At 28.9% G+C, this 20,024-nt stretch overlaps 1 protein-coding gene across 2 annotated transcripts in view; it reads right to left on the reverse strand.

Moving 5' to 3' along the window:
• Window positions 1–2,412: 2,412 nt before the first annotated feature.
• LOC114714823 (probable LRR receptor-like serine/threonine-protein kinase At1g53430) overlaps window positions 2,413–20,024 on the reverse strand; it is a 74,149-nt gene continuing 56,537 nt past the window's right edge. Inside the window, exons 2-14 of one of the 2 annotated variants that reach the window (XM_028899602.1) lie at window positions 7,581–7,652; window positions 7,414–7,488; window positions 6,876–6,935; window positions 6,743–6,781; window positions 6,613–6,659; window positions 5,984–6,342; window positions 4,873–5,068; window positions 4,625–4,762; window positions 4,302–4,414; window positions 3,949–4,159; window positions 3,346–3,583; window positions 3,042–3,192; window positions 2,413–2,933 (exon numbers count right to left, since the gene is read on the reverse strand). In XM_028899602.1, the coding sequence (XP_028755435.1) occupies window positions 2,559–2,933; window positions 3,042–3,192; window positions 3,346–3,583; window positions 3,949–4,159; window positions 4,302–4,414; window positions 4,625–4,762; window positions 4,873–5,068; window positions 5,984–6,342; window positions 6,613–6,659; window positions 6,743–6,781; window positions 6,876–6,935; window positions 7,414–7,488; window positions 7,581–7,652 (2,074 nt within the window). In that variant the 3' untranslated portion in view covers window positions 2,413–2,558. The remainder of the gene's footprint in view (window positions 2,934–3,041; window positions 3,193–3,345; window positions 3,584–3,948; window positions 4,160–4,301; window positions 4,415–4,624; window positions 4,763–4,872; window positions 5,069–5,983; window positions 6,343–6,612; window positions 6,660–6,742; window positions 6,782–6,875; window positions 6,936–7,413; window positions 7,489–7,580; window positions 7,653–20,024) is intronic. The other variant, XM_028899603.1, reaches the window with a different exon arrangement.

Genomic DNA, 20,024 nt, shown 5'->3' on the forward strand with positions numbered 1-20,024 from the left:
TTGAGAGACTAAAATCAAAATAAGACAAAACTTGAGAGATCAAAAATTATATTAACCCATAAACGCGTCTAATACTTCCATTTCCATTCTCTTCATTCAAACGCATTTAATTTTATCATATTTTTTAAAATATCAGATTATCCTTACAATGCTTATCCCTTTCGTCTTCTTCCTTACATCAGGGAGTCTCAGAGATTCTTTTGATCTTTTTTGACCTGATAAATTCTTTTGATAAAAACATTACGAGGAAATAAAACTCTATTAATTTAAAAGATGATGGCGGTAAAAACTACTAAAAATACAAAGTTAATTTAGAGTCATAATAGTAATAATAATAATTATGATGCGTAATTTTGCTCCCTTTGTTACTAAATAGAAACGTTGAAGTAAGTATAGCTAGGGAAAAAAAAGCACTCATAAATGGTCTAAACTCCAAGGTTCTGTTTAATATAAAGCATTGAAAATGAGGGTTAGGAACTATGATTGTAATTGAAAAAAATCATAACAAAGTATTTAACATGAGTAATTGTTTGTTACATAGAATTAGACAAACCCATGGAGGTGGGATTGGAGAATACCATCTTCCCCTATGGTATTTTCGAATCCGATATACATGAATTTGACCAATCTCATGTACAAGCAATTTCTCATGGTAGTCATTCTTTTAATAGATTATTTTCAATTACAATCATAATCTCTATCCCTCATTTTCAATGCTTTATATCAAACGAGACCTAGGTGTCTGAGGTAAACTCTAGGTGGGCCCCACACCATAAGTCACTCCTTTTGCTCTTTTCCTAATTATAAGCCTTTTGTGGTGAATCCTTCCTTACTCATCTCATTTTTTTTTTGTTTTGGGTTTTTTTTTGGGAAAAAAATTCATTTATTACTCCTCCAGTCCTAAATATAAGATTTGTTTTGTAGTGAAAATGGGTTTTCCATTTAAAACCAAAAGACAGAGTACTATCATAAGAAACTTCACGTATTAGTACATACATGGCCAGTCCTTAAATAATAAGGAAAGCACGGGTGTGAATAATTGCAATGATCATGTTTAGTTTAAATTTGTAGGTTTTTGTTGTGTATTTCCTCTTAATTTGCAAGAGATGATGAATTTCAATTACTTACAAAAGAAAAATTAGCCATTAGTCTTGTATCAGCTAGAAAAAGCTTGTTGCTCCTTCAATTACTATTCTCAGCCCGTGGATACCACTATGTACCACGACCAACATTGTATTCAAATGAAATTCAAAGGATTATTCCCTCTTAATCATCACCAAACTCTAATGTTGTTAGGTTCTTCAGTCTAAAGTGCAACTCTTGCTTTTGATGTTCATGGTTAAGGAATGGGGAAGCAACTGCCGTATTTAATTTGACTAACAAAGATAGAAACAATTATTGAATGTGAGGTGTCAGCTGCCTCCTTTCAATTGTCTTTCAATTTTTTTCCACTTTTAAAGTATTATTTTCTCATTTTTTTTATCATCAAATTCTCTGTAAAATGAATGACATTTTAAAATCTTATGAACGTAAAATAGTGTAATTTTGAATTTTTTATATTTTTCAAAGGAAAAAAATACTCTAAAATGATGTAGTTTCATATTTGAAAAACCATAAAAAAAATTGAAAACTACGTTATTTTTTGTTTATAAAATATCAAAATGTCATTATTTTTAATAGAATCTAGTGACAAAAAACAAGAAAATACATTTGGGAGGTGATGAAAAACTAAGAGGAAGCAAAGAGGGAGCAGCAGACATCCAAATCCATGGTTACTGGGAAGGGTAAGAGATGTTGAAGAAACATATGAAGATGAAACGGCGTTTAGCTAATAAGGTTTGTCATGGGTTCGTGATTGGGCTTGGCACTCATTCTTTACCAAAAACAAAATTCTCAAGATTGGCAACTTCGTTTGAATAATCCTATTATCCATCATCACGAGAAAACTAAGCAAGAATGAATTAATTAGCATTTTGCATTAGGAAGTTCACTAAAAACAAGATTTATATACATATAAAGACAAGGCTATGCGTTACACTAATTACACATCACATTTAAACTTCAAAAGAGAGGAACTAATTAGCACATGTAAATTCTTCTTCACACTTCATGTTAGATTTCCTTTCTTTGAATAATATCTACTCGTTTATGAAACATTGTAGTTTCATGCTTGTTTGCTAGCCTACATTCTGATCGAATCATATGGAGTTGGAATTCTTAAGAAGCCTACCAGATGAAGAGAAATCTTTATTACATGGAAGAGAAACAGAGGAATATAATCAAACCATTGAGCCATCCATTACTTTAAATCTTTTCTTCACACTTTCCTGTGAGAATAATATCTACTCGTTTATGAAACATTGTAGTTTCATGCTTGTTTGGTAGCCTACATTCTGATCGAATCATATGGAGTTGGAATTCTTAAGAAGCCTACCAGATGAAGAGAAATCTTTATTACATGGAAGAGAAACAGAGGAATATAATCAAACCATTGAGCCATCCATTACTTTAAATCTTTTCTTCACACTTTCCTGTGAGAATGCAGCAGCGGCAAAGGTTTAACTGCTACGATTGTATTGTGATGATGCACTATCCATTGCTTCAACCTTTTGCTTCACATTTTCATGTGACTTCGATGTGGAAGAAAAACTAAGGGTTTGGCTATGGCTTTCTTGAGATGATAGTATCTCAAAGGCCTTGAATCTCGCAACCTGTTGGTCACTCTCCTGACGTTTGATTGTTAGTGCTTGGATTGGCAACTTTCCTTCAAGCATGCAAACAACAGAGGACATGGATGGCCTCAAAGTTGGAGATGGGTTTGTACATAGGAGTGCCAGCTCCAGCATTCTCATGGCTTCCTTTGAGGAGTAGCTTGAACCAAGACTTGTATCCACCAGCTCAAGAAGGTTTCCTTGTTCTTGAAGAACATAGGCCTTCAATTGCATGAAAGTATATGCATTTGTTAGAAATTCAATCAAACCATTAATTTTATGAAGAATATTGAACATTCACTAATGCAAAGCATGAGTAGAATAACTAACCCAGTCAAGAAGATAAACAAACTCCTCTTTTGGCCTGTAACTTGTGTTGCTTTTTCCACTAACAATTTCTAAAGCAACAACTCCAAAACTATAAACATCTGCTTTCTCAGTTAAGTATCCTCGCATTGCATATTCAGGAGCCATATAACCACTAGTAAAAAAACATATAATGTTAATAATCAAGTAAAAAACAAAGAATGTGCAAGGAAAATCTAAGAAGAAAAAACCTATTAATCTTATTACTAAACCAAATATGAGAATTATATCGATCTAGTAAAGAAGGTGTAGTAGAATATATACTGACATTGTTCCTGCTATTCTTGTGCTTATATGAGTATTCTCATCTTCATCAAGCTTGGCTAATCCAAAATCTGAGATCTTGGCATTCAAATCCTTATCAAGCAAGACATTTGTTGCCTTAATATCCCTATGCACAATTTTCAACCTTGATTCCTCATGAAGATAAGCCAATCCTCTTGCTATTCCTATGCATATCTTCATTCGTGTAGGCCAGTCCAAATGTATCTTTTGTCCTTGGCCACCTAACATTAACATCAATGGTAACTTAATTAATAACATATTGCTATCAAGTCATTCAATAAAAATTAATTAAATATTTGTAGAAGTTGTTTCAAATGAGAAAATATGTTTGAATTAAAAAAAAGCCAAAAATACAACATCTAAATTATGTCTTCTAAAAAATAAAGATACAACTAAAATTTGCTAGCAAATAATGTAAGCACGATTTTACATTTTTGTCATAGTGATGTAATACTATCACAAACACACACAATAAGAGAATGTATATCAAAACAATTTTATTCGTTTATACTCAATCATTTTATGTTTTCCTTATATATAATACCACATATGGTAATGTTTTATTGTGAAGAATTCAAGTTCTTACCAAAAAGAGCACTAGCAAGACTATTATTCTCCATGTACTCATATATCAGCAACAATTGATTTCCTTCAACGCAACATCCATAAAGCTTTACGAGATTTGGGTGTTGCAAAGCAGAAATCATTCCAATTTCATTAACAAATTCACGATTCCCTTGCTTTGATTTAGAGGAAAGCTGTTTTACAGCTATGACAACACCATTTGATAGTGTACCCTGCAATTCAGTTTACCCTTTAGTCTCAACTTTTATAATCTTTCTTAAGCAAAATTATTATCGCTTAAAGATATAATCTCTTTATAAGTGTATTCAATTATGTAATATTAGTTAAAGATAAATATGATACACTAAAAATTACCTTGTACACCGGTCCGAAACCTCCTTCACCAATCTTATTTTCTGGGACAAAGTTATTAGTGGCATCTTTGATTTGTTTTAAAGAAAAATAACCTGTTTTTAGATCTAAAAATTCTGCATCAAAAATAAAAGTTATATAAATATAAAGCAAAATACATTGAAATTATAAGAAACTTAGAAATAATTACGTATATGCAAAAATCATTATTTATCCATTTGACTTGCATGATAGAATTTAGGCATATAAAAAAAATCTTTTTTTACTATATTATACCAAATTATCAATAGATATAGAAGCTTTATTATTTTTTATTTTGATCTTACGTTTGGCTTTTGAATCTCTGTCACCTAGTAAGCCCATTTTTCGGAGGACGAATATTATTATTAGTATGATGAGGAACACAAATGATCCAACCACAATTCCAGCAATAGCTCCACCAGAACTCCAAGGGATTTTGAAATCTTCATGACAAAAAAGTAGTAGTAGTTACGATTCATATCAAAGTCAAAATCGTCATCTCTTAGCTTAAGCTAGAAAGAGTGTAAACCAGTAAATATGAGATTTGACTTACTTGGGGTGACTGAAATAGCAGATATAAGAGGTCCATATACAGCATAATTTGGAATAGTGGTAGTTCCTTTTCCAGCCCAGTACAAATGAATCTCCAAGGTGTTATCATTAACATCAACATTAAAGTTCTTGACAATGCCCTTACCAACGCCCCCAGCTTCCCTCATAATGTTGAAATCATGCAAATATTTTCTACCCTGTCAAGATATACATAAAATGGTTTTACCTTCCAGAACTTCTATTAACGTACATAGCAAAAACAGTTGAAAGCATGTTAAATCATTAAGGCACTTGTAATATATTTCATACAGATTAAGAAAAATCTTAAACTGCATTAGTTTTTCATTAAAATATAACAAATTTCCAACTTTTCATCTATTTAATATAGATAATGTTCGAAAAACATAACTATCTACACTATAAATGAAGGACAAAATAGTACATTCATATTAAAAATTTAATGAAGTGACTTATAAATAGGACAAAGAAAATTTTTCTCTCTCTAGCTTATAAATAGGACTAGATAAGTATATATAGTAAGAGTTCATTTATGTGTGTGAGGGAGAGATATTAATGGAATTCACATAGCATTTGGGTCTTGTTTGGTACGAAGTCTTAAAAATAAGGAGTAAGGATTGGTATTGAGATTGAAAAAAAATGTTAAAAAAGTATTTAGTATGAGTGATTATTTGTTACTTAGAATTAAACAAATTCATATATATAGGATTGTGGAATACCATGGGGAGAGGTGATATTCCCTATTCTCACCTACATGAGATTATCTAATTGCATGTAATAAGAAATTACTCATATTAAATAATTTTTAATGGTATCTTAAACCCAATCCTAATTCTTACCCCTCATTTTTAATAATTCATACAAAATGAGACCTTAAGTCTTGCCATGGATAGGGCTGGTCTTTATAATTAGCTATTTAGCCACCATTTAAAGAGACACATAAATATAGTGGTAAGTTCACTTGATAGTGACATGTGCCACAATATTTATTTCTCTTCATCTATATGGTTGCATGGATGGAGAGTCTTATTTTCTCATCATTGAATCCTCTAATCACTGGAAAAAAAATTTAAATTCAACATAGTGAGACTCACTTGGATTGAAACATCAAATATGCGCCTTCCAACGTGATGGAAATTTTGGTCATAAGAAAACATAATCTCAGCAAAATATAGCTTGACGTTGTAATTTCCATTAATCATGCAGAGGCCATGGTACTTGAGAGACAAAGGGGAAAGGCGAGCTGTTTGGTAGAAGTCAGGACCAGTAATGTTGAGGGAAAAACTGTTTGTTGCTATGTGATTATAGGATCTTTCTCCTTCTGTGGTGCTATAAGCCCATTTATCATCACTAGGGCAAGAGAATGAGACACTCTCAGAATTGACGTCGCCTTCATATTTATTCCCCTCATATTTAGTTTCTGATCCTCCACAGTTTATGAACAATGAATGATCTGCATACATAGGGACAACCTCATCAAAAATCACCTCTATAAGAGAATCCAAATGATCAAATTCATAAGATCATGATCTATATATACATTGTCACATGACATTGATAGTCATTTCACTGTTACGTTCACTAAAATCTACATTATTTAGTTAAAACTCTTGAAAGGGTTCATGATGGGAAAATAAAATAGAATCAGAAAAAGATAATACCATGGGAAACTCTCAAACAAGCAAGAAAACATTGATGTACAAAAGTTTAACTAAGCACTCACACTTGGGTTTTCCTCCACAAGGAAGGCTCCTTTTCAGGCAAGTACATCTGCAAGATGAATAAAGATCACAAAATATGAATCAAAAGCATTTAGAATAAGGGAAACAAGATAGCCATAAGTATAATCTTACGAGGTGTTTGCTGAAGATGATACACTCAAAGCCAAGTTTCTGTATAACCAAAAAAACAAAAGGCTTAGAGTTGCTGTGTGATGCCTTCAAGAACAAGAAAAACATTGTTTTAGGTTGGAGGTGAGGAGCTTACAAATTTTCATACTGACAAGTAGTCGCAGAAGTCTCCGAAAAATTGTTGTAAGATAAATCACTGCAATAGAAAGTAGTGTGAAATTACACATGAAGATTAAAAAACTTAAGAAAATAAGGTAAAGGAATGGTCATACAAGTTTTAGACATCTTGAATTATCAAGATAGTTTAATCAAAAGTAGTGCGTGTAGAAAATTGTGCAGATTAAAATTTTAATATAGCATCTCAAGGAAGAAAATTACTATAAAGTCCCAGTGATAAGTGAACAATTATCATTTTTTATATTGAAACTTATCATTGCATGCTGCTTGATCCTTCTTTGAGATTTCAAAGCAATTCTCCTAAATTTTTTTATATGTCAAAGTTCAAATCAAGATGACATTATGGAAAGGGGATTAATTAAAAATGACGAGAGATTTAAAGGCTAAAGATGTTTTTGTCAACAAAATTTACGGTAATTAATTTCAAATAGTAATGGCATTGAACTGATATATGTAGTAATGACAAATAAAATTAAAATAAAAAATGTTTTACTAACAAAGAACCATAATTGTTTTGTTGTTGCAATATCCAATCAGGAATTTTTCCGGTCAGAGAATTTTCAGTTAGAATCCTGCATACATAATAAATAAAAATCCATTAAAAAAGAGTAATTAGTTCCAAAAAAAAAATCAAGTTATCTACGTGTGTACAATGCTCCCTTACATGTATTGAAGGGAGGTCGGGTTACTTATACTATTTGGGATTTTACCAGTCAACCTGTTGAAGCTCAAATCTCTGCAATTAATACACAGGGTCACAAATATTGCTTCGTAAAATAACTGAAAAATAATATTTTTTGTAATAAATAGTCCACAATAAAAGTAAGTAGCCCTAAATTAGGAATTAGGTTGTGAATTAAACATTTAATTGGGAATATTATTTAGAGGATTTTGGATTCGTAGTATGAGGATGAAGGAACTTACAGGATAGATAATTTTTCCATTTTACCAATATAATTTGGAATGGAATCATGGATGGAGCAATTTCTCAACACCCTGAGATAAAAACAAAGTATGAAAATTCATTGAGAATAATATATAGCTCATTTTCGACAAACAAATTTTCACCTCACTATTAAATTCTCAACTTACAGGTATTGCAAGGACGTCAAATTCTCCAGATTAGGAAATTTTATTATCACTGGTCCATGCAAATCAGATATTATCCTGAATTAAAAATTAAATACAAAATGGTATCAACAATAGGAAAATATTCTTCTATTGAAATTAAATTTCATAACCATCAAACAGTGTGCGAATGAATTACAAAAGAACAAGTACTCACAAAGTTGACAAATTTGCTAAGTGAGATATGGCTGTGGGAATGGGGCCTTCCATGGATGTTCCCAGCAAAGACCTGCCCAAACAAAAGACGTAGTGAAAACAGTAATTTTGAAAGTAAAGGAAATACTTAAAAAGCCCGGTCCATAAAGTCTTTTTGTTTGTTTGGAATGATTTTAATTGAAAAATTAAAATTATTGCATTATTTTATTTTATTTTATTTATTTACTTACTTAGCCTGGACTAACATACATAATCATATCTCGGTCCAATTTTGTTCCTTATTTTCACTCCATGAATATCTCCCACATAGATAATTTTTCTTCTCTCATCCACTGCTATTGAGAATTTAACTAGTTATTAACAACTGATTAGATTATAAATTACGCAACCCCCCATCCTTTACTAATAAATCTAAATGACAAGTGATCAACATAAATCTTATCACTACAAGTCCTTTAATTGTTGTTGTTTGAATTTTTAGTGATTACATGCTTTTATTGGAGTACTATAATAATTCTCCCTTCTTTCTTTGTTTTCAACAATTTCCAACAAACTAAATAGGACAATATAATAGAATAGAAGAATAAATGAAAATAAAAGCACTGAACTTCATTAAGCTTATTAAGTTCGATACATTAAGTTCATAAAGTAGCATCTTATTTAAAAGGAAAGCATTATGATAGAGAGTATATTAGACTCATGTTACTCGGAGGTGGGTCCAGTTCCCAATAAAATTGGGTAATTTTCCTGATATGTTGGTGCCATCTAAATAGCTACACAAGTGTTAGGAGAAAAATTTTAGAATTTAAAAGAGATCAACACAACATCAAAAATAAAATATAATGAAATGAATAAATCATATTATACCACTCACATATATTCTAGTTTGTTCAGATTACCAAAACTTTCAGGTATTGCCCCTAAGAAGTTATTTCCAGAAAGATCCCTACAAGTTTCAAATCCTTAGAAACAGATAATACATCTAAAAGCAGTATGAAAAATTATCTATAACAACACTAATGTGGTAGTCACAATGCAACAAATAAGATAAAAGAAAATTATTTGCACTTGAAATAATATTCTTACAATCTGCGTAGCTGTGTCAATTTTCCGAGACTAGAAGGAAGAGTCCCTTCCATTAGATTATCATTCAACCTTCTATAGAAAGTAGCAAAACCATAAAATTATTTCTCAATACAACAACAAGTTATAAAACTCAAAATGTAATGATTTGTACTTACAAAACCTCTAAAGTTGTAATTTCACCAATTTCGTCTGGGATCGGGCCACTAATTGGGTTAGCCGTAAGGTATCTAAGACATGTGTTTAAAAGAGGAATAATACATGTAGTCAATATAATTCGAGCTTGTATAGATGCATGCATGAATAACATACCTGAAAATAACCATATATATATTCATTCACAACTCTATGATCACTTACAATGCGACAAGAGGGAGTCTGGCAAAGCTCCTTGGGATTGATCCATTTAGATAATTGTAAGACAAATCACTGTGCCATATATACAAGTTATATTGTAGATAACAAATTCCCACATTTCAACTAAGCATACACACACACATATATATATATATATATATATATTTAAACCAATAATAGAATTAAAAAATTTTCATTACTTACAGTTCTTGCAGAGAGGTAAGGAATCCAAATTCACTTGGTAAAAGTCCCGATAAATTGTGACCCCTAGCAACGCTATCATAAAAAGAAAACACATTACTACAACTATTTGCATAGAGCTAAAATAAAATAAGTTGTGTTATAATTAGCCCCAATATGTTGGCAAAAAAAAAACCACCAATATGCATTTGAATATTAATTTTATTGCGACGCGGCTAGACCTAACTTATTCTAAATATCATAGGAATGTATCTCAATATCAAATCAACTAGTTTCAAATCAAGAAAGGAACAAAAAAACAATAAAGAAAACTTGTCGACATTATTTGGAACTCATTATACACAACTTATTAATTCAGATTGGAGCTTGATTCGTACCCAAATTGAAAGGCTTACGTTATAACCATATACATAGATGCACTTACATATTTGTAACATGACAAACTTTTCCATTTGAGAAACTGCAATTGCATGTTACATTCCTTATGAAGCTATTCGCTGTACCAATGGTCTCATTTCTGAAGCCCCCATCGACACAAGAATGCGGGGTCGCATTCCAATTCAAGTTCTCTATCTTCGATGATATTGTTTTTAGAACTTTCACTGCATCAAACACAATTCAGTTTTTTAAAAAATAAAAATCATGCACCATAAAGTAAGAACCTCAACATCGATATTTTCTGTTCATAGACATCTGTGAACCTTTTCTATATAAAGAAATTTCAAAGTACTTGCCGTGGCCCACTTTGTTTAATTTTGACACGCATTCATATTGATGAACTTCTCCAACATATGGATCATGCAAAGCTGGTTCAAATTCAATTTAAAACGCTAATAAAGGCTTAGGCTATAAACTTAAGTCGTAGTAAATATATATCTACGTTGTTTGTTTTTTATTCTTATATTGATTAAGAAATGTCTTCTGATCCAGAACAGCATCAGTAATGCCTAAAAATCACTTTTTTCCTAATAAGCATCGGAAACTAAACATAAAAATATTTTTAATAGGTTAAAATACATAAAACTTCCTAAACTTTATGTCAGCCACACATCACCTCCCTAACCTTTAAAAATTTAAACTAATGACCTTGATATTTCATGTTCTGACTATCAGTTCCCCTACCATTAAAATTAACGGTTTTCGTCATGCCATTTTTTTATTATTATATGCCATTTCATTTTAATAAAATATTTATTTGACAATGTCTTTTTAAAATAAAAAGGTAGAAAATACTTAAAATATTTATTTCAAACACCAAATATTTTTTTTTAAAACGAAATGGTATATAATAAAAAATTGTGACATGTTAAAAACCGTTAACTTTAACGGTAATTTTAACAGTAGGAGAGTTGAGATTCAAAACATGACTCAAAGTTAGGGGTGTGAAATGCAACTGACTCGAAGTTAGGGAAGTTTTACGTGTTTTAGCCTATTTAATATACAATAATATAATTATATATTTTATCATTTTTATAACTATGGTTTACAAGTTTTCAAATTATTAATTAAATCATAGCTTTTATATTCTCTTTATAATGATATACCTCGAAATATATAAAACCATTAAAAATAATTAATATAATTTTTCAGAACTTTTCTGGTTTGTTTTATTTAATCTATCAACACATTTTATAAATTATAAATACGAGAAGACTGCAGCGAATACAATATATAGTAATAGTATGAAAAATCAAATTGAATTGAGTGTTATGGAAAGAGAGAATGAGTTTAAACACCACAAAATAATAGGTATTATATTTAAAATCAGAAGAGTAGATTGTGTATTTTATTTCAGTTTCATGGGTGTGAGAATTAATATTCAGAAATTATAACAATCATATAAATTACGCTAATAAAATATTTTGTACTAATACATAACAAGTAGTTGATAAAACATAATTTTCTATCATATTATGTGCATGCAAAAGAGATCACTAAGCTTTATTCATCTATCCGGGTTGCCAAAAAAATATGATCGATTACTTGGTTCTTTGCATGGGATATGTTTGTCGTTAAATAACCTAACTGTGTAAACGAGAAGAGTGAATTTATTCTTAGCATTAAATCAAAGCATTGACAAATAAATGAATAAAATAAGTCATTATAGTTTTCAACCATTGGAATCTTATTGGCCAAAAAAAAAAAGGAAAAAAGAAAGAAAGAAAACATTCGGATCAATTTAATTATTTACTTCCCTTCTCGGAGGGAAAAAAATGAAGGATCAAGTCTCAAAAGTTACAGCAGTATTTTTTTTCAAGAAGAGGGAAGCGTCAACCACCAGGTTGACCCTTTCTTTTGTGTAATTTTCTTTAAACAGTAAGAAAACAAATGGAAACGGAAGAATCGATCATAACGCTTAATAGAGTAATATAGTGTATACTAAGGAGTAAGACAGATAGAAAGAGGTTAATTAAGAAACCTTCATCTTCTGGTATGAGTTGAGCATCAGATCCATAGTTCGTGAAAGCTTTCAAAACGAAGCATCCAAATAAGAAAAGATATAAAAGTTTAGAGATTGAGATCCCAAACTCCATTTATGTTGGTTGTTGCAGTTTGGAGGAAATAACTCTGCAAGAGAGCCAAGGATGAAGGAGGAGGAAGAAGCAGTTTGCAGAATCACGCAGTAGCAAAGTGCAAGAGAAAGAGATAGAAGAAGAAGCTAAGGATGTTGCAATAGAAATAGTGGCCAGAAGAAAAGAAAAGCAAGTCAAGATTTCCACAAGTCTTCTACTTTTTGGTAAGGGAAAACCATATTGGAGGTACCTATACTTTCTCTCAATTTTTAATTTGGTACCTATGTGTTTTTTTCCCTTTAATTAAACATTTAATTTTATCTTTTTAGCAACATTAGCTCTTATAACTTTGTTCTATTGATATTTGTAGTCTTTACATAAGGATTAATGATGTTAATAGAGGACAAATAAAGATTTAGTTAAGAACAAAAAACACATAGGTACCAAATTGAAAATTGAAAAAAAATATAGGTACCTCCAATATGGTTTTCCCTTTTGGTAAAGTAATAAAAGGTGTTTTTCTTATCTCAAGAAGAGAAAATAATGCTGTTGATTTTTTGGCAGGATGTACCACAATGAGTGGCTAGCCTATGCCCCGTCCTCTCCAAGCATGTTTTTGGCTCATGATGTGACCAAAGGAAGGGAATCCAAGGGTAGTGCACGTACTTGTAAGGCTCCAAGGGAAGGCATTGCCTGACATGGTCCGTGCTTCTAGTTGGGTTTTAATTGTTTTTGTCTTGTTTGTATTTTTTATTTTCAGTATTTTGTGTGTTAGGTTGTATCTAAGGTTTTTTGAGAGTTTATTTTGGCATTTGTACTATTTTTTGATATTAATAAAATTGATTTTTTTGGCCAAAAAATAAAAAATAAAAGGCGTTGAACAGCTGCAAGCCATTTCATAGGTAATGTGATTTTCAGTATTATAATAATTGGATCTGTTAGGCTGATGAATCACTGGTTCAACGTGATAAGATTATCATCAAATTTGCTATTATTAAATTAAGATATTCGTATTTTTATATATTAAAATAACATAGACAAAAGCATACCTTTAGTTATTAATTTTATACAAAATTTTAATTTGGTCTTCTAATTTTAAAAAGTATTTTTTCAATCCTCCAATCCTCACATTATTTTGTTATTTTATGAAGGTAAAAATGCACATTTGGTCATATAATTTTATAAAAGTTTCGAATTCATTCCTTAGTTTTATAAAATATCTTTTTAGTCCTCAAATTAATCCTAACACGTTGATTGTAAATAATTATTTTTTAATTAATCAGTATTGTTTTAAAAGGTTAAATTTAATATGTGAGTATTTATGAATGTTCATGTTTTTATTAACATTTAAAGTTATGATATCAAGTTTTTTTTTTTTCATTTTAAGAATTGATTGAAAAGACAATTTTTAAAACTAAATTATTAAAACAGAATTTTACGTAAAGTTAAAGAAAAAAGATATACTTTTGTTAAAACGAGATTTTAAAAAGTAAAAAAAAGAAAACAGACGAGGGTAATGATATTGTGCCTGTTTGGCATCACTTATTTTGAGCTTATAAGTAGCTTATAAGCTCTATAAGTTCTATAAGCTCGATTGACACAATTGGGTCTGTTTGGATCAGCTTTTCTGTAATCGGACTTTTGTCTAAAAAGCTACAATAAGCTATAAGCTAAAATTAACAGCTTATGACTTATAGCTTATGGCTTATGGCTTTTGAAATATGGAGGGAGAGAAAAAGTTAAGAAATTTATTACCTCTTTTGGTTCTTATTATAAGCCTCAAATAACTAATTTGTAGATAATAAAAAATCAGTTAAAATTAATTGAAAGTAATGAATAAGTTAGAAATATATTTTTATTTTTAAATATGCTCCTAAAAATATACTTTTATTTTTTCATGTTTCACTTTATATTTAAAATATTTTTTATGACTTCTTCATATTAAATTATTTTAATTTCATTGTATTATGTGAAATTATTTTTTTAATCATGTTTCATTATTTATTAAAACTCATATCTATTTTGGTCATTTTACAACCAAACTTACTTTTACTCAATCATAATCCAAACAACCTTTTACCAAACTCACTTTTGCAATCTAGCTTTTCTGAACTCTAATCCAAACACAATTCAGCTTATCCAATTTAGCTTTTATCTAATTTCACTTTTCTATAAGCTACTTTTTCAATAAGCTACTTTTCCAATCGCTGATCCAAACAGACTCATTATCAACCGGAAAATATAAAGTTAATGAGATATCACAAGTGTCAAAACTCACTGTCAAAAAATTATTGCTTTCCAAAAGGGGTCTGCGTTGATAGAAACGAGGATAGTAACACTCTAAATTTAAAATTTTTAATTTGTAATTTTATATAATAATTAATTTATTTTTTAAAATCATAGTTAGAAAATTATTTTTAGGGTTAAGGTTAATCTACTACTTCAACTAATTTTGTTATGTGTTCAACAGACTAAAAACTAAAAAAATGTTTTAAAATGTTTAATGCACTTTCATTTAACAAATTTTTTTAGGAGTTAAGGGCAGGGTTAAAAATTGTCCCTAAAAAGATATTTCAAGATTGCAAATGCTTCTAAAAAAATCAATACATTGAAAGTAAAACTGTGCCATGAATCACAAAATATTTTACAATATTCAAATGTATATGAAAAGATATTTCATGATGCTGAATACACCTTGATACTTATTTTTATTTAAATTTCTTATTTATCAAAAGTAAGAATTAAGTTTTCAAAAAATCTAAAAAAATGAAATAACGTAAATATGAAGTTGTGCAAATTTAGTTTCCATAATCCCACATTCATGACAAACAGCAGATGCTCATTAATTTACTTTTCCAATGGCTTTGTAGTGGCTTTGTCATCTTTGTTGCCTTTATAATTTACTTTTTCAATGGCTTTGTCTTCCTTTGCTAGTTGGTTAAAATATGAAAATGGCAAGAAATTATTAAAAACAAAATACAATGATTACTTTAGTGAATTTAAATTAAAATGTAAAATAATATAAAGCCACATATGTACCTTTCAAGATATTAAAAATTGAACAAGTTGTTGGAATTGTCAAAACAATGGTTCAATGATCAAAGGTCTGGACGTCTGGTCATGCTCAAATTGAACTTAATTAACATATGTTTAATTATTCAAATATTAACTTAAATAAGATATATTTTAAATCATAATAAAAAAGTACAATATAAAAACTAAGGCTTTATTTGATTTCCTATTTTCAGAACAAATTTTCGTTTTTGAAAACAAAAAAAAAACAAATTGTTTGATAATTAATTTTCATTTAACTGTTTTGTAGTAGTAGTAGTAATAATAATAATATGTTTTTAAAAATTAAAAAAGAACAATTTTTCTATGTTTTCTCCTTTTTTTGTGGAGAATAGCGGAATTGTGAAGGAACTTGTGAATTTTTCTTAGGATAAAATATATATTTGGTCTCTTAACTTTATATAAGATTTCATTTTAGTCCCTTAACTTTAAGTAGTATACTTTCAGTCCTTTAATTGTAAAATTGTTAGTCTTAAATGATAATTTTTTATAATAATTATAGTTGTTTTGAAAATTAAACTTAATATGTTAGTATTGTTATGAATATAATAATATTTTTGTGAATGTCCATATATCTCCCATTATCTCCTATATCTTTTATAATCTTCAATATCTTCTATTATCTCTATATCCCATAATTATCTCGTATTATTATATAATCTATAAATTCTATCAAAGATATAAAGTTGTGCCTATAAATAGAAGACATGTATCATGTATTTAGCATCCTTGAATAGAATGAGAAACACTCATATCTTCAATTCTCCCTTATTCTCTTATCTTATTCTTTAGAAATAATTCTCTTATCTTATTCTTTACTCTTTTTTTAGTTTTATAACACACTAACAGCATGAAACTCTAACCAAAATACGTCTAATATACCTTTGATCCTTAACATAATTTTAGAATATCACCTCTATGATTTTTTCTAAACTATCATTTACTCTATTCAAATGAAAATATCTTGAACATTGTATATATGGTGTTTTGAAGTATTCATATCTGTAATCAATCTTTTAGGATAATTTGAACCATTATATGGAATTGAAAATATCTTTTACCATTATTTTATACATCAGGTTCAGTGACTAAGATTGGAGATTTCGCTTTAAATTTTAGCGCTACAATTTAATTTTGATATGGATATTATACCTTCCAAACTAATTGTGATGGGAGGAATTTTTTTTTCTCTATTCCTCATTAACTTGACATCACTATTTTGATGGAACCCGAAATTCTAATAGATACTTGTAGTATCCTTAAAAGGTTACCGTCTAAAGTTAAATGGCCAGAAGCCATATAATTCTAATTTTTTATCTCATTGAGATTAAATAGCCAGAAGCCATACAACTCTGATTTTCCATTCTTTTTAAATTAAATGACTAGAAACCATATGGTTTTGATTTTCTATATTATAGCCAAAAGTTATATATATATTTGATTCTCTATTTTATTAAATGGCTTAAAGTCATATATGTTGCATATTTTATGTTATTAAATGACTAGAAGTCATTTAGATATGGTTTTCTATTTTATAACCAAAAGCCATGTATGTTTGATTTTTCTTTGTTTTATAAAAAGGCTAGAAGCCATAAAATTTAGATTTTCTATTTTATGGCCAGAAGCCATATATATATATATATATGCTTTTTCTTTATCTTATTAAATGGCTAGAAGGCATATGACATTGATCTTCTATCTTATGGCTAGAAGACATATATATTTGATTTTTTTTATCTTATAAATGGCTAGAAGCCATATAACTTTATCTTCCTAACTTGTGACCAAAAGCCAAATATCTTTGATTTTTTTTTTTGAGATTAAATGGTTAGAAGCTGTATAAACTTTAACTTTTTATCTTATGGCTAGAAGCCATATATCTTTGCTTTTCTATTTTGAAATTAAATGTCTAAATGCCACGTATCTTTTTTTTATTATTATTAAATGGCCTAAAGCCATATAATTTTGATTCTCTGAAGGATTATTATATGGTTTGACTATAAAAGAAAATTATAATAATTAGATTTTTATTTGAAAGCTATAAATAATGTAGCCCACACGACTAATGGCTCAAATATTTTTTTATTATGAGAAATTATTGACTGTATAGTAAATGATGTGTTGGTACAAGAGTTTACCTTTTTTTTATTATTTCATGTTACATTTATATTTTACATTTTATTAATTTAAATCTTAAATTTTATTCTTATCATATTCTCATATATTCTTGACATTTAATTTGATATCTATTAATATTATAATTTCTTATTACTAAATGGCCAATAGCTATTACACTCATATTATTAAATGACATAAAAAAAATAACTTATGATGTTTTTAAAGTCCTGGAGGCTTATGATTCAAATATTGAGTAACACAAATGATCTTTAAAAAATATATGTACCATATAGAGTCTTGGAGAATAATGACTTATAAATAACCCTGAAGGCTTATGATTCAAATCTTCATAACTATGTAGTTTGATTTTAGTCCTTATAAATCTCTTCAAATTTTTGTTCAATTTATAAATTTATGAATAAGTTTTGTGGCACTATGAAGTAATGTTTTTGAATAATGAAATATTGAGAATATATATGTTGTGAAAAAAAATTCATATTTTGAAAAAACATAACAAGAAGTAAAGTATATCATATATATAGTGAAATTACAATATATGTAGTTCCTAAAAAACTATATATAGCATTTTCTAAAGAACTATATGTAATTAAAAAATTCATCTCTTTCCAGAAGAACTAATAACAAAAAATTGATATAGTTCCTAAAGAACTAGTAACAAAATCGATATAGTTCTTATATAACTAATGTAATTCCTCAATTCTTTGTGAGCAGAAAAGGAATTGATAATGAAAATTATGACCCACAAACATATATATGAAAATATTTGTTAATCAAAGGGTCTTAAGGTGATAGCTCAATTGGATTGAAATCCATAATTATATCTGAATCAAGAAGCATTTGGATTTTCAAGTCAAAGATATGTTATTAGCTTACTATATGTTATTCACTCTATTTGAAATACAGAAATAAAAAATATATTTATATGACTCACACTTGAGAGGAAGATTGTTAGAATACAAGTATGAATCATGTTGGATGAAATTTATTATCATTAATATTCATGCCATTCCTCATATCTCATATTTTTTTTGAAAAAGGCTCTAGAAGAGTCGGTAACGTTTGACCCTCTATGAATGCACAAGTTTCTACTATTAGGTAAAAGATGAAAAATAAGGCTCTAGAAGATCTATATGATGATTTATCATCCCAAAGATAAAATCTATGATTGATAACATATTTCTCGTGAAATATTAAAGTGAAAAATGAATAATATGACATTGCAACAAGAAGTTTACCGATAATTGAGAATAATTTTATCATAAATTGGAAGTTTATGCATTTATAGCTTGGCATGACCGTTAGATTATCTTGAATCATAATAATGCAAAATATCATACAAAATGTGCATTGACATTTATTAAAGAACGAGAAGATTCTTTGTAAATGGTATATGATTCAAGAATTTTTATGTGTTGTTTATTCTTAAAAAGAATTAAATAAGAGAACATCATTAGATGTACTCAAAATTGAATTTGTGCAGATTTTAATGTATCAATTTTATATATGGGCCCATTTAGACACCATGTGGACCAAAATAATACATTATGAATGAAAGGTACATCTATAAAATGGTTATATGGGTGTTTATGATTAACTTGCAACCTGAAATTTGCAAATATGTTCAAAAAAATTACATTGAGTGCATAAGTTCCTGATTATGTAATCAATATGATTCTGGTTGAAATTTATAGTGATTGTTTCTCATGTTGCCAATGATTATATGCTTAGTAAAAGACTCCATAAGTAGCTAGATCAGAGTTTATGAGAATAGAATTCCCTTTTTAGCGTTGGGATGATTGATTTTATATATTTTTGTACATAAATGCATCAAGTCAACAATGTATTGTGAATTCTCCTATTATAATTGGCTTTTGGTCAGGAGCTAGCCATTTTCCATATTAGAATGTTTAATTTCTATTATTCCACTCCAATAATGCACATAGATAGATATTAAAAGTAAATTAGGATCAATATTGGATAAGAACCTTTATATGATGCATATGTGGTTAATATCAATTGAAGGAATGATGTAAACATATTCCAACTTGTCCATTTGTGAAAAGATTCAAAAATGAGTTTGTTATTAGTACTGTTTATGATAATAGCATTGAAATTCCTGAAGAGTTTTCAAAATTTGCAAATTACTTAAAGAAAGAATTTGAAATGAAAGCTTTGAAAGAATAAATGTGGATAAGTCACATCCAATATGTGGATAATTAAGCTGCATTTATTATGTGCTCCAAGTTGTAAGATCTTTAAATGTGGACTAAAAATCCATTTAGACATATAGAAAGTTATGAATAAATACTCGGTCTAGAGGTACCATATTTTAGTGTCACTATAGCATATATGTATTTATCTAGCCACACAAAACCTAATATATCATTTGCTAATCAGCATGATATAGTTATTCACCAACACAAAGACGATGGAGTGAAATTAAAAACATTCCTCATTAC

This window comes from Neltuma alba, unplaced genomic scaffold (genome assembly GCF_004799145.2).
Source record: "Neltuma alba isolate B1F8T4 unplaced genomic scaffold, ASM479914v2 tig00011543_pilon, whole genome shotgun sequence".
Classification (NCBI taxonomy): Eukaryota; Viridiplantae; Streptophyta; class Magnoliopsida; order Fabales; family Fabaceae; genus Neltuma; species Neltuma alba.